This window comes from Polyodon spathula, chromosome 15 (assembly GCF_017654505.1).
Source record: "Polyodon spathula isolate WHYD16114869_AA chromosome 15, ASM1765450v1, whole genome shotgun sequence".
Classification (NCBI taxonomy): domain Eukaryota; kingdom Metazoa; phylum Chordata; class Actinopteri; order Acipenseriformes; family Polyodontidae; genus Polyodon; species Polyodon spathula.
In genome coordinates, this window is record NC_054548.1 from 24,242,540 (window position 1) to 24,256,265 (window position 13,726).

At 37.6% G+C, this 13,726-nt stretch overlaps 1 protein-coding gene across 1 annotated transcript in view; it reads right to left on the reverse strand.

Annotated features, from left to right (window-relative positions):
* The window catches only part of LOC121328068 (target of Nesh-SH3-like), a 61,433-nt gene that overhangs the window by 35,018 nt on the left and 12,689 nt on the right, over nucleotides 1–13,726 (reverse strand). The window contains exons 2-4 of the mRNA XM_041272546.1: nucleotides 11,063–11,242; nucleotides 4,603–4,671; nucleotides 3,320–3,452 (exon numbers count right to left, since the gene is read on the reverse strand). Of these exons, the coding sequence (XP_041128480.1) occupies nucleotides 3,320–3,452; nucleotides 4,603–4,671; nucleotides 11,063–11,242 (382 nt within the window). The remainder of the gene's footprint in view (nucleotides 1–3,319; nucleotides 3,453–4,602; nucleotides 4,672–11,062; nucleotides 11,243–13,726) is intronic.

Genomic DNA, 13,726 nt, shown 5'->3' on the forward strand with positions numbered 1-13,726 from the left:
GTTTAAGAAACAGGTGTTGTATGTAGCCGTGTGATTCTCCATTCCTTACCTGCAGGTACTGACCAGTTTTGGGAGCAGTAGCAGAGTTATAAAGAATGTATACAGAGAGGAAGTTGATATGTTTATGGTGTTTTTCAGGTTTTTACAAAGGCTCTAGTTCAAGGCCACTTCTGTCTTTTTTTGTTTTCCAGAATCTGTTGCAGTGAGTCATGCTCTCAACAATTTGGATACCCAAAAACCAGAATTACAGATCCTTGCCAGATTTCTATTCCTTGGGGGGGGGAATTATCCAAGTGATTAATAAGACAAACAGCCACCCAAAATGGAATCAATGAATCAGTATTTTCCCAAGGATTTGTGTGCAAATTAGTCACTTTCTGTTGTATAGTGTAACATGGCTATTTATAGCTCTAGTCTAGAGTTGCCGATAAAAAGGGCTTCCATAGATATAAAGCCAACACTAGGCATTATACTTGTTAAACTGTTAGAGATTGTAATGCTTGTGATTACAGGAATGATGTTATGTGACGTCACCACTGGATTAAAATAATAATAATAATACTACTAATACTAATTATAGTTAAATAGATTAAAAAAAACAGCAGCAATTCACAGCAACAATGTGCAACCTCACAAAAAACAGCATGTATTCAAGATATCGGACATGTACATTTACTGTAGAGAACATATTTTGTCATACATAATAATAGACAATTGACCAATTGCCTCAACTCTGTTAACAGGTAATGAACAAAGTCCTGGTGCCTATAATAAACTAGTTACCTGATTTAAATGTGCCTTACTACAGTGCTGTGACTTAGGCAAAGTTATTCCAATGTAGAGTTTGATCATTCTGGGCTGAGTTTAATTTTTTTTTGCATATGTTACGTCAAAGTATTATAAGCATAACATTGTAGATAGGGTGACATGTGTGTCTCACAATTCAGCCGTGAGGCAAATGCCTTTACTGTATTGAAAAAAAATCAAAAGCCAACAGTCAGCTTTTCACTTGCAAATTGTAAAGCATCTTTAAACTGTACAGGATTGTTTATGTATATTTCTTTTTTTTGCTTAGATATACATATATTCCAATAAAAGAACAGAGACTCCAAACATGATCACTATTTCACACTAAACGCTGCTGCACACTACTTTTTGGAGGGTAGTATATATTAAAATTAAACTCAGCATTATCCATATTGTGCATTCCCCTCAGACACATTTCTCAGAACTAGTGAAATGATACACCTGCTTGACTGCATTAGTTAGACTGCTGTTTTAACATTTTACCATACTGCCTTAGATTTATGGAAACTAACTGCAGGTGTTCAATCTTACACCATGAAAAGACTGCTCGAGAGACAGCAAAATGTGAAACAAATGTCAATGACCTCATGCATGGGAACTTCTGAATCAAAATCCAACAAAACAAGCAGTGGTGGGATTGGGAATAAGTATGTTTATGGGGGAAAAAAAAGGGTCATAGCCATACCTCATCCAGAATTTCAAACACAAAACTTGAGTTTTAAATTATCTAAATATTAACGTATATGTGCAAGTTATATTTGCGTCAAGTAAACTTGGTCAATATGAGTATGAAGAAGATTTGTGCTCTTCTAAGCATCAACAAAAGGGTAAAAAAGTGTTATATTTTGCTATAGTATGTTAGAAGAATCCCATCTCAGCTCATGTCAGCTTTCTTTAGTGTAGTAACTGTTTGACTAGTGCTGAAATGTTTCAGCCAAGAAAAATTAGTAGATCAGGCTTCACTACTGAATTTCAAATTGATTTGAAGTTTTTTGCTTTTGACTTTCTTCCATATATTCCAGTTATTGCCCCCTTGCTTATGCTTTGGATTTCCATCAAGCAGGTCTGCTGAGTGCTTGGGACTCTTACTGAAGAGGAATGCTAGTCAATTAGCTACAGTATATGTTATGCCAGGAACTTACTCAACTATTTTCCAGACCCAAGATCCTGATATTATCTGACAAGAATTGCTTATCTAATGTAAGACTAATCAGGACATAATGCTTGCTCCAGATGTATTGGGTAATAAATACCTTTGTGTTTACTGGTAATTTGTCAGGAACATAAATAATGATGTATTCTATAAAATACTCGGCTACTGTATTTGAATACAGAATCACAAACAGCAACCCCCACTACAGGGCAAGGGTTTTGCTAACATTTCTACTGGTGGGTTACCGATTCATACAGCATCTTTTATAAATACTTCATTAATACTTTGTACATTGTTAATATGCGAAATGTATGAATGAGTAGTGCAGAGCAAGTTATAAAGTGCAGTACTGTAACAATATTTTTGACCCCATCATGCTAACAATGCTTCGGATGCATTGAAGAAATCTGAAACAAACACAGCAAGAGCTAAACAGCCAACTAGCTGACATCTACAGCACATTTAACAGCTCTCCACAGGCTGTGATCCTCTCAGAGGAACACTACATGTTGTACATAACAAGAGCAATCTCACAGCATTGTACATACCGCTAGTCAGAGTCAATACATCACACTAACTGGCAGCAGGTACTGCAGTACCAGTATTTTTGCAGGTTTTCAGTCCAGTGGTCACTCTAGCAAAACAAAGTGCTCAAATTAACCATGAGCTATTTCAATCTTGAACAGCTACTTCACATATCTGCCATGTCTGTTCTCCACGTTCAGTTATCCAAAACCGTGAAGGAACGGAACTCTAAATCACAAACCTTTCAGTCGATTTGCAGGAATCAAAAACAACAACTGTGTGGCCTACAGGGATATGCCAGGATCATAACAGAAGCATGCCGTTTGCCCTGGGCAGCTCTATCTGCCTATTAGGGAGAATAAACCTGGTGGTTGTGTTAAACAAATCTCTGTATTCCCTCCATAGTTTCTTTACAATTTAAATAGACTTGGCTTGAGAGATCCTGACAGAACACTTGACATTTGCAATCCTACACAAGTGGAACCAATTACCTCATGATATAATGTAATACTTTAGAACCTTTTCTCAAGAACATTGATGTGATTTATTGCCTTACTCTTCCCTGTTAATACTACATTTCCTGATTGTGGATTATATCATGAAAAATATAGTTTTATTGCTGGATACCTCTTTGAGGTAAGAATTTAAAAGTGTGTTGTTTACGTTTGGGCTGGGTTAAAAAAAAGTCCTGTGCTTTCTGTATAGTTAAGTACAGTATAGCATTACTTACTAGTAGAGAATAAGTCACAGTATAGTGCAGCCAATATAAAAACTGGTGCATATTTGTGTGGTACCTGAACCCATACTCTTAAACGTTTTGCACATGCTTCTTACCCGTCTTCCAGACAGTCGTTCATTATGTTTCCCTCGAAGGGGGTTTTCAGGAATGTGCCCCAGGACAGCAAGACTGAGCTTGGGGTCACACTTCCAATGACTAAATGGAGTGGCTTTTGAAGATTGACTTGACCTGTGTGAACATGGATTTCAAAAAATGAAGGATTCAGCAGCAAGGTTAAGCTTGATGGAATTTTCAAATCAACGCTTGATAAAAGAAAAAAAAGAGCAATGTCGAATATACTAGCACACATGATAAGTCAATGGGCGTCAAACTTGCAACCTTGTTGGCTAAAAAAAGTGATTGTTAATCTCTGGTAACCACCCAGAAGCAGCATCACTGGGAAATCATAGTATAACAAAGTACAAAGTATGTGCAGTATTTTTCTGTGACATTTAATCGCAATGATACCTTTGTTGAATTAGAGCATTACCTGAGATTATGGCTCAGACTCATTATTCAAAAAAATTTTTTTAAAAAAAATCTTATAATCTGTCCCATTGTTTTGTTGAAGTTGATAATATGTGTGTTAAATTGGTTTTGGTCATTGTGACATGGAGGAACCTGTCACCGGTTCTTGCTCGGATATGTGCAGCTGGGGCGAATCACAGGAGACACGTTGCTAGGCAACCAATTGAGCAGGTAGGCTGACCCGGCGCTGAGTAGATTGGGATGTTCACATTCACTGGGGGTTGTCCCCGGGTAGGCTGTGCACAGCTCAAAAAGCATCTGTGCCACAGCTCAAAGCGACTGCTCACAAATGGGTGCTTTCTTTACATCAAGGAAGAGAGCGTCCGCTCCGCAGGATAATGGGATAACTACGGAATCCCTCAACTACAAGATGGTGCCTGTGAAGACTCTGCCCAGCCAGGACTGTCATAAAGACCCAGAGTCGCTTGGAGGCCGAGATTTTTGAACCACAGCAGTAGGTTAGTTTAGGGGAGGCTTTCACGATGTAGTAGGTTACTGGAGCAGGACGTCTCTTTTAGTGAGACTAGCACTGGCTTTGTGTGGCAAACTTTAATTTTTTTGCTTTGTTTTGTTGTGTTTTCTTTGTTAAATCTGACACTAGGACTACCGTTGCTGGTACCCTGCTGGCAGCACCTGTGTTAATTAAATCTGCGAGGTTGTGAAGCGTGTCAACATCCAATGCTTATTATTCAGTGGCGACTCACGCATGTAACACTTCTCCCTGTTACTGTCATCAAATGTTTGGAGGATCACCATTTCACAAGGATAGTGTCTCTGGCATGCTTTAGATGGTACAGCAATGTCTTTTTACCTGTGCACTGCTTTTTCACATCATTGGCTGGAATTGGCTGCACAGCTATTAAGTACTTGGGTTCGGCATCTGAGAATGCAACAGAAGAAAGTAATTAGTACAAGATTTAGAAATAAAGCCATGTGTGTTGTTATGGGCCCACAAGCTTTAACAAGTATTAATGAAGTGAAATGGGCCTTGATTGGCTGCATTATGACAAGGGAGAATAAGAAACCCAGGCCAGGAGAAAATCTGCGAAAGGTCTCCAATTTCCATGTCAGACAGGTTTGCCTCATACTAACATAATTCATTGTTTCTCTGGCAATAAAGAAACAAGAAACTGTTGAAACTATTTAGCAACACATTCAAATTTCTGCAGGAATCCATCAAATGTACCCCTGATGTTGTAACCCAGTCTGTAAACTAAACAAAAGAAGATTAGAAAACCACCCTCAAGTTGTTTTCATGAATTCCTTTTACTGTCGCCCCTTTGCCAGTTCTTTTATGGACAGGATAGTGGTTCAGAATAATATAGAGGATTCAAATAAATAATATCTTAATAAAAAATGTCGCTCATGCAGTTGTTTGGTAATTCAGATGTCTTGATGCACCTGGGAGATAACAGTGGGACCTTTTCCCAAAAGTTTAAAGGACTATTAAACAGTAGAAAATAAGAATGAAATACTATAAATTAATAAACTGAAAACTTGATTTAATAAATCTCCTTAGCTTTGTGATAGTGTGTCTGTTTGTGTTATTATAGTTTTATTAAACAATAGCTGGGTTTCGTTTTTGTTATTGCACATTTCAATAATTTAACTCATTTTAACTAATCATTAATCCTGCTGTTGTATCTTTATCCCCATTACTGGGAACATGAAACATACATTTAATAGAAAGGACAATCCACCAGAGGCTAATTTGTGGTCAAATTATACAATTGTCTTTTGAACGTGCGGCTAATGAGATGTTAGCAAAATAAAAATGACCACTTGGGGTGCACAAGTATTTCCACCCTGAAACAGTATCAAACATTATACACACCTATGAATTCAGAAATGGTGATAAATGAGTAAGAGCACATACTGTATCACGGGATGATAAACAGATTATGTATACATGGTATAAACCACGATGGGGTGTGCGGTTCCCATGATATATACCACTCAGTGTAATGTAGTCCCAAATTTGATTTAATTAATCCAGGCTGGTAATTCAGGGGGTGGTGTCTGGTTTTGTCTGTACCTGCTTTTCTAAGAGTTTTCCTGACTGACATGAATACGTTATTGATGGTTTTAAACTCTCTGTCAGCAGAGATGTTAAAACTTCTACTGTTAAAGTATCTATTTAGTCCAGCTCAGCGTTATAAAACTGGAGACTAAATACTGGTCCTCAGTTGAACTTCTTGCACTGGCATAAAATTCCCTTAATGTTATTGAGATTTTTTCTAACTTATTTCCATAGAATGAATGCCCATATTTTTTTCTTTAAGTACATTAACCAGACCATGATGTAGTTTTTTTGTGTGTTTTTTAAAATCTTTATTTTCTTCTATTTCATTTAGCTGTTCCTCATCTACTGTTATGTGTCTACTCTTGCTGGTGCACTTATTTTTTATTTATTTATTTTTTTTCAGATGGACTGCTGTCTTCACTCAGAACTTTGGTGTTGTACCAGTTATGTGGAGTTTCCTCCCCAAATATATTAAAGGAAGTAGGTGAAATGCCACTAATGTTTGGTTGTGGTTTTGTAATTAATAACAGATAAAATGGCAGATTGTCATGGAATTCTTCATGTAGTGGTGCATAGTGATTTATTCAGTGTGAAGTGGCTCATTATTATGCAAGCCGTGCCTTTATATGCACGGTCATGTGATACTGTTGTCAATCAGAAGTTTTATATATATATATATATATATATATATATATATATATATATATATATATATATATATATATATATATATATAATAATGCAAATTCAGTATTCATGTTATGGGAAGATGATTTTGTCGTAAGGTAATGCATGTTACATTTATTGATTTCACTGGGCCAGGTTTTATGACTTTTGAGATGTTTCTAGTTCAACATTTTAATCCATCATGCTGCACCTTCAGAAAGAAGGTCAGCATTTTATTTTCAAACATTAATTCATTTTGTACTGCTAATTAAAATAATCACAACAATCTTACTATTTTAATATCCAGCATATTCAAATTACAGAAATCATTTGTGGATAGTCTAATTTCTTATACATACATACATTTAAAATACCTTATGGAAACATAATACTGGATGTGCTTCCTAATTTCTGGAATGTACCGGTATGTACAATCAAACAATTTATAATAATAACCTAAATTGTGTTTTTTGGATCAGAGTTCTTCTGTGACTGGCATCAGATAGCTCATGAATCAGGAAATGTTGAATTTAAAGCAGGTTAAAAAGCTCACAGGATATATCTGGGTTCACTCTTCTTAAATTGCCACAAAAAATGTATTATGTTTCCACCAGATTTTGTATGGTTAGAATAAATCTGACTGCAATTGAGAAGTGGTACATATTATACTATTTTGCCAGTGTTGGTCTACTACAGCAAGTAGAATTTTATTGAATAAGGCAATCAAAATCTGTAATGGATTGAAGAGATGTGTTTTAGTGCAGTGTTGTTTAAATGTGTTGTCTGTGTCATTGGTTACAGTTGAATTATGTTTACATCTCCACTGCTGCATTGAAAAACGCATACTGACATATTGATGGCTTTGGACTCCACCTACTAACGGCAACATTAATATAATGTATCGCCACCAACTGTACAGTGGTACCAATTCGTTTTGACAGCCTCTATTCATTACAGATGATTTTTACTTGACTTTGATTCAATGTTTGGATCAAGCAACATTACATTTCCTGCTCCCTGACCCAGTCATTTTCAATTCCAGAATCCAAACATTTTACAATGTTGGTTAACATGACATAACCCTAGCCTTCACTATACAAGCAACTCATGAAGTACTATTAGGATTATCCAAGCACTCCAAAGTCTATCTATGAAGGTACAGTTGTCATACTTTCATATCTTTAATGGTAGTAAGAAGCTTGCAGGTTTCACTTCCCACTCTTCACTGCCCACGTAGCATAGTAAGAACTATACATGGTTACTGCTTTTTGCATTGAGACTACTAGCTAGGGCTAAAAAATTGAAAGAGAAACTCCCCTCTATGCCTGTGTCAGTCTGACAGAATGGACAGCCTGGACCTTGAGTAGAGCACACTCCTAGATAGAAGGCTGTCTGAAAAGGCGTGAGCTGGCTCTTGGTATGATTCACCGTAAGGCCCAAACTTTGAAGGTGATCGGTGACAAGTTCAGTGTGGGCCACAAATGAGCAAGTTGTCCAGATATTTGAGCACTCCGATGCCTTTGAATCTCAATGGGGCCAGGATTGCTTCCATGCACTTTGAGAAAGCACAAGGAGCTAAAGACAGGACAAATGTTGTAGTCATGCCCCAAAAGGGAAGGGGAATGTGCTTGAATTGCAATGATTAGCCGGTTTGAACGATAGTCAGCACCCAGATGTCCGTTGTGCACTGACGGCAATACTCCAGATGGCTCCTTGACAAGAAGCCCTGGGCCTGTGGCAGCAAACTCCTTGGTCCGGTTCTGTGCCAGTCTCTGAGGCTGCTAGAGCCTTGAGCGCCAGTTTGCCACTGGTTTGCACATTGAAATTTGCTTGGCTAGCAGGCGAACCAGGTCCTTTGTGTATTCCCACCACACAGTGAGAGCACTGCAGCATCTCGTCTACTGCAGGACTTGCTGTCTTGCTCACTTTCGCTCGGCGACACAACCCTGACCCTGGAGAAAGAGCATGTTCTTTAACGAAGGGTGTCAAAAAACACCTCCAATCAACAGTAAAGCAAGGAAAGCTCACTGCCTTTGCTGCATTGGGGATTCAGAAAGAAGTAAACCATGTTAAACTGCATTTGACTTAACCCTTTGCAGTCCATTTATTGTCAGGCATGTCAGGTCCAATTAATTTTCAAACGCGCTGTTTATTTTACACGCACTGTTTTAATTTATTTTTTTTTTCAGAGTAAAACAGGTTTAAAAGGCATTGAATCACAAAAGAGTCACTTAGTACTGTATCTCCAGCCAAGCCCCACCCCTTGTTCGCTGTATTTTTCACATACCTCTTTATAGACGTGCATACTGATAATTCCTCTCCTGATCAGTCGTTTTATTACGAAACTCCTCAATAATGCGAATCCAAGTCATTATTTTATTACTATAACATCTCAAAAAGCTCTGCAAATGTCCGAGATATTCTTTTTGGTTTCATTCGGCTCCTATCAGTCTCACTCGGCCATTGAAAGGTTTTCTCGGCTTTTTCTGGAGAAAAACAACTAGAGACCTGTGCTTTTTATGTGTCTTTTTGATGATGTCGGACTGGAAAGGGAAAATTATAATGTCCGACATAGGACTGCAAAAGGTTAAGGTTGCCAACTGTCCATTAAGGCTAGTCAGGAAAAAAGTCACTTTTTAACACTAAAACGTAAATTAAAAAAAGGAAAAAGCCTTTATTTTGAATCAAAATACATATGGTATATTTTGTATTACTTGCGGCTTGCCCAATCAGCTTGAATGACATTGTGACAGAAAGACAATGATTCTTGGTGTTAAATCTCCCTCAAGACCTAAGTAATAGGAACAGAGGAGTACTCTGGACTACTTGGCCTGACACTTCGTTCCGTTAATAGGAAGACGGAGCTTCGGTACACTAACTAATTAACCCGGAAGGGAAATGATGTGGCAGCCGCAGCTTGCAGGAGCGGCTGCAATCGTTTACCAAGGGGTCATGAGTGACAGTATAAATAGGGGTCAAAGCGATGTATTTGGTCCTTTGTTTGGTTTAAAGCATTTGAACTGTAAGCACTGTGATAGACCCTGTGAGAGATAAAAAAACATTTGCAAGTTTTTTGTTTTGTTTGTTTGTAATTGTCTTGTGTTGTATATTACTAGATGGCAAAACACGATTCCGGAGCTGTCGCCAAGGGCCAGCACTAACCCGGAACAGCACTACACGATTGTCAATAATAAACTATAGCCATAAGCACTACTGCATTCACCCAGAACTGGTGACCGTGTTAGTATTATTGTGGGGCAGATATTTGTGTTTATTTGTGTTTTAGCAGCAGTGCATGTATTTTGTACTTGAAAGGGAACCATCTGTAATTACCTAGTTTTTTATAGTGTAATTATATGCTAGACATACAAACAACGTTGGAGACTTTGAATTGCAATAAAGATTTATTTATTGTCACAAAAACAAAAGTAACAACCAAACAAAACAAAACCAAAGTCTATCTTCCTTTGAAGATTCTAACTAAACTTTCGAAGATGTTCCATAACTACCAGACAGTACAGCTCAGCTGCTTGGCTGTCTTGTATTTCAACTCGTACTTACAGCATACAGTTGCAAATTTCCACACAGTACAAGTTCTCTAAACACACCAAACTCCTCTCTACCTCCGCAGTACACCTTTCACTACCCCCATCCTGGCTACAGGGATTCTCCTGCTTTTAACAGGCGCTATTACCAACAATTAACAATCACAAAGTCATTATTTAACCAATCATTGTAGCATTCAGTACTGGTATGTATCCTGGAGTTCAGTTTCTGTAACCCGATAGTATCACCTGGTGGTCAACCCACTGTCATTGCAGTACATATATAAACAGCCCTTTTTATCCTTAAACTTACCTGCCAGGAAGCAAAGTGTTAGTGATTGGCAGGGATATGGTTAATTTCTGTCCCTGCCAGAGAAATATGTGTGGGTGTAATCATTTGTGTTACAGGCATTAGAGAGAGACACTGGAAAGGACTGTGGGATGTTGTACATTTTCCAACCTATTGTAAGTGCTAATCTGTATTCCCTGATGAAAGTAAAGTGAAACACAAGTGAAACATTGTGAATACATTGTTTTACACTATTAAACCCTTTTTGTAAATGACACAATGGTTATCCCCAGCAGTGGTGAAGGGCAATCGTTCAATCTCTCTACCACTTCTTTCAGTGATGTCTCTCGGGTCTTAAAAACTATAGGGGAGCAAAAGTGTTTATTTTTCTCTGTTATATGCTTACAATTTTATAAAAGCGAAAGACTTATTTTAATGTTCAAAACTGAGAAACCAATAACTAGGGCGTGCTTTCGAGAGATTTGAAAATATCAAATTAATCAAATGAATAAACAAACAAAGACAGGCACATATTAGCTCTGAGATTCTCCCAAGTTTTGGACCACATACTCATGGAAACCTTAAAAATATAAACAAATAGGTGCTGCTTGTGGTACATAGTGAGATCACATTGGAAGCTGTACAACACCCAAACAAATAGCCAAACAAAACAAGTGAAAGTTGACTAGCTTTAATAAGTCAGCACACATTCTAGTTGCAGTCCACTCTAAAAATGAATAATGCTTACCAAATTCAGTTTCATAGGGTTTTCCATTCTCGGGCAGTTGAATGTACTGCTTAGAAAACATGCTGCTTCCATATCCAAGGATAAAGCCTTCAAGTTTCATGTCAGGACGTGGGCGAACAAACTTGAGGACAATAGTGTCGCCGGTGGCATTGATGCGGACCTTCAGATTTTGTCTTTTGACTGAAAAGAAGAAAGGAAAATATAATGGTTTTGAATGATGGCGGTACTTATATCTGCCACTGATTAGATACATTGAACAGACCATTAAATGTTTATGTGTTATATAGCACACTCATCTATGTGGGTCAGTAAAATATCCACAGGTCTTAAGATTTGGCTTCAGTGTGGAAAATTTGGCTTTATGAAAATGATTCAGAGGATCTTCAAAACCTTTGGCTAAACAAAAAGAGACTGGTCAGTTTCTATACATTTATTTGGAAGTATAAAGCTGGAGCTAATTAGCCCAACAGGAAATCAGTTAACAAGCTGCCTGTTGTGCCGGCTGTTGATGTAACAGGCCATTCCTTATAGGACCATTCCTTACCTCAGTCAAGGTCCCTGTTCAATCTCTCATGGCACCTGGTTGTGTAACTTCTTGTTTGACTTTCTAAATGCTCAAAATCCCTTTCCCCTTTTATTTACAGGATTCATTGAACTGTTGTGAAGCATAACTAGAGATGTATTGTACACCCAAACAAACTTCAGAAAAGCTACCAAACCATTCCCACTTTTACAGGAGTAGTAACACCTGAATATATAAATAGCTTTAGATGTTATATCTTCCAATCAGGTCATTAGGTAGGTTAATTGTCAGCTACTGTAACTCCTCACAGCTCAACAGAACCGCAAAACAAAACAAACAAAAAAATACGTTATGATGGGCACTCATTACAAACACAATAAAGAGATGCTGCACCCATTGGATGGGGTTTTGCTGTATCATAACTATTTCACAAGTCTGTTCAGTGTAGAGTAAATCAGCAGTACTCTTTACTTGTGGATCCTTCAGTCCACCCCTATCTGGGTCCTTCACACCCTAGGTTCAATTAAACAACGAAGACCTGATATGGAATGAAAAAATGCTCCTCTTGGGTAGTGAATTGATTTGACAAGTGGAGGAAACATAATTACTGATATCTGTATAATAACAAAAATCAAAACAGATCTCACTTCAATCCTTTGTATCAGGTACCATGCAGTACACAGCTGCCTACTGACTAGTTAGTAGGTGTTCTAAATCCTCCAACAACATCTTTTGAAGCCTTGAATCCCTTAAATCAACATCTTTCACTCAGGGACAGTTTTATTTGAAAGACAGAATACTAGATGACAGGAACAGGAAATGGTGATTATTTACTCATGCAAGAGATTATACTTGGGCTTTTTTCCCTCACTTTTCTCTTGTGGTTTTTTGTGTCATTTCACGGTCCAATTGCGTACTTATTATGTACAGCTGGGAAAACATTATTATGATGAATACCATATTTATTTATTTACTGGTAAATGGTTGTCCTGGAAATTGCAATTAAGATGATAGATATTATTTAGATTTTGAGAATGTATACTTTGCACAACCAACAACAACACTTTTTTCCTTGATTCTCATTTCTCTTTTATTACAGTCAAAGCAAAGAGGGAAGAAAAAGTCTCTGAAGTACATCTGAATACTGTGATTTTCTCTACAACACTACCAAAAACCAAGCCCACTGAAAACTAAATATTGAACTTCAGCTCAGTTAGGCATGGAAAATTAACCGGATGGATGAAAAAAAATCTCTTTGAGTCTTTATATGGGGACATATGGAAGACGCAAACGCATGATGACCTCATATGAGGATGTCATTTCCCATATGAAGCAATATATGAAAAATATATTTATTTTGTGTCCATAACTACTTTTTTCAGCTATTTTCAATATTTCCTGCATGAAAGGGTTAATTCCGAAGATATTAAGAAACCATATTATTAAGGCATATGGTACTGGAGTGGGCACATGCACAGGGTTCAGAAAGGTCAGAAAGAATCCACCACCAAGCCGAATCCATCATAGAAAGGTCTAGGGTCATAACTGCTCTGATTAGATCTGTGAGTTGCTGAACCCGTTCAATTCGGGCTGTTCTCTTCTTTTCTCTCACTCATCTCTACTCTCTGTTCCTTCTTTCCACCTTGTCTCTATGGGTGGAAGAGCTTTCTCTAATCATGCTCCCAGACTCTGCAGAATTTGCTCCCTGAGAGCATTCGCTTGGTTGACTTGCTTGCAATTTTTAAAAGTAGGTTAAAAACATTCCTTATGTTAATATCTCTAAAACCAGATGCCCTTCAGCAAAAAACCAAAAAACCAAAAAACATAAAATATACCTCTTAGACTTAGCTGTTTGACATTTCCATGTACAGTATATAGTGTATGTATGTTGTGAGATCTTTAGTGTGCCTTGAATTAACCATCCTCAACATTATGAAAAGAAATGTGAGGTGGAACAGTTTGACCTCCCTTGAGTTTCCATGGGACAGTTGTCAACGTCAGTCATTTACAGTATGCATCACCCTGTGTACCAGTAACATGTTGCCTGCATTAAATTGTTGTGCATGTGCCCTTGTTTTGTTTAGAAGTATATTTGTGTAGTCATAAAGGGATGCTTTTTGGCATTTATTTAATTTTAAAAA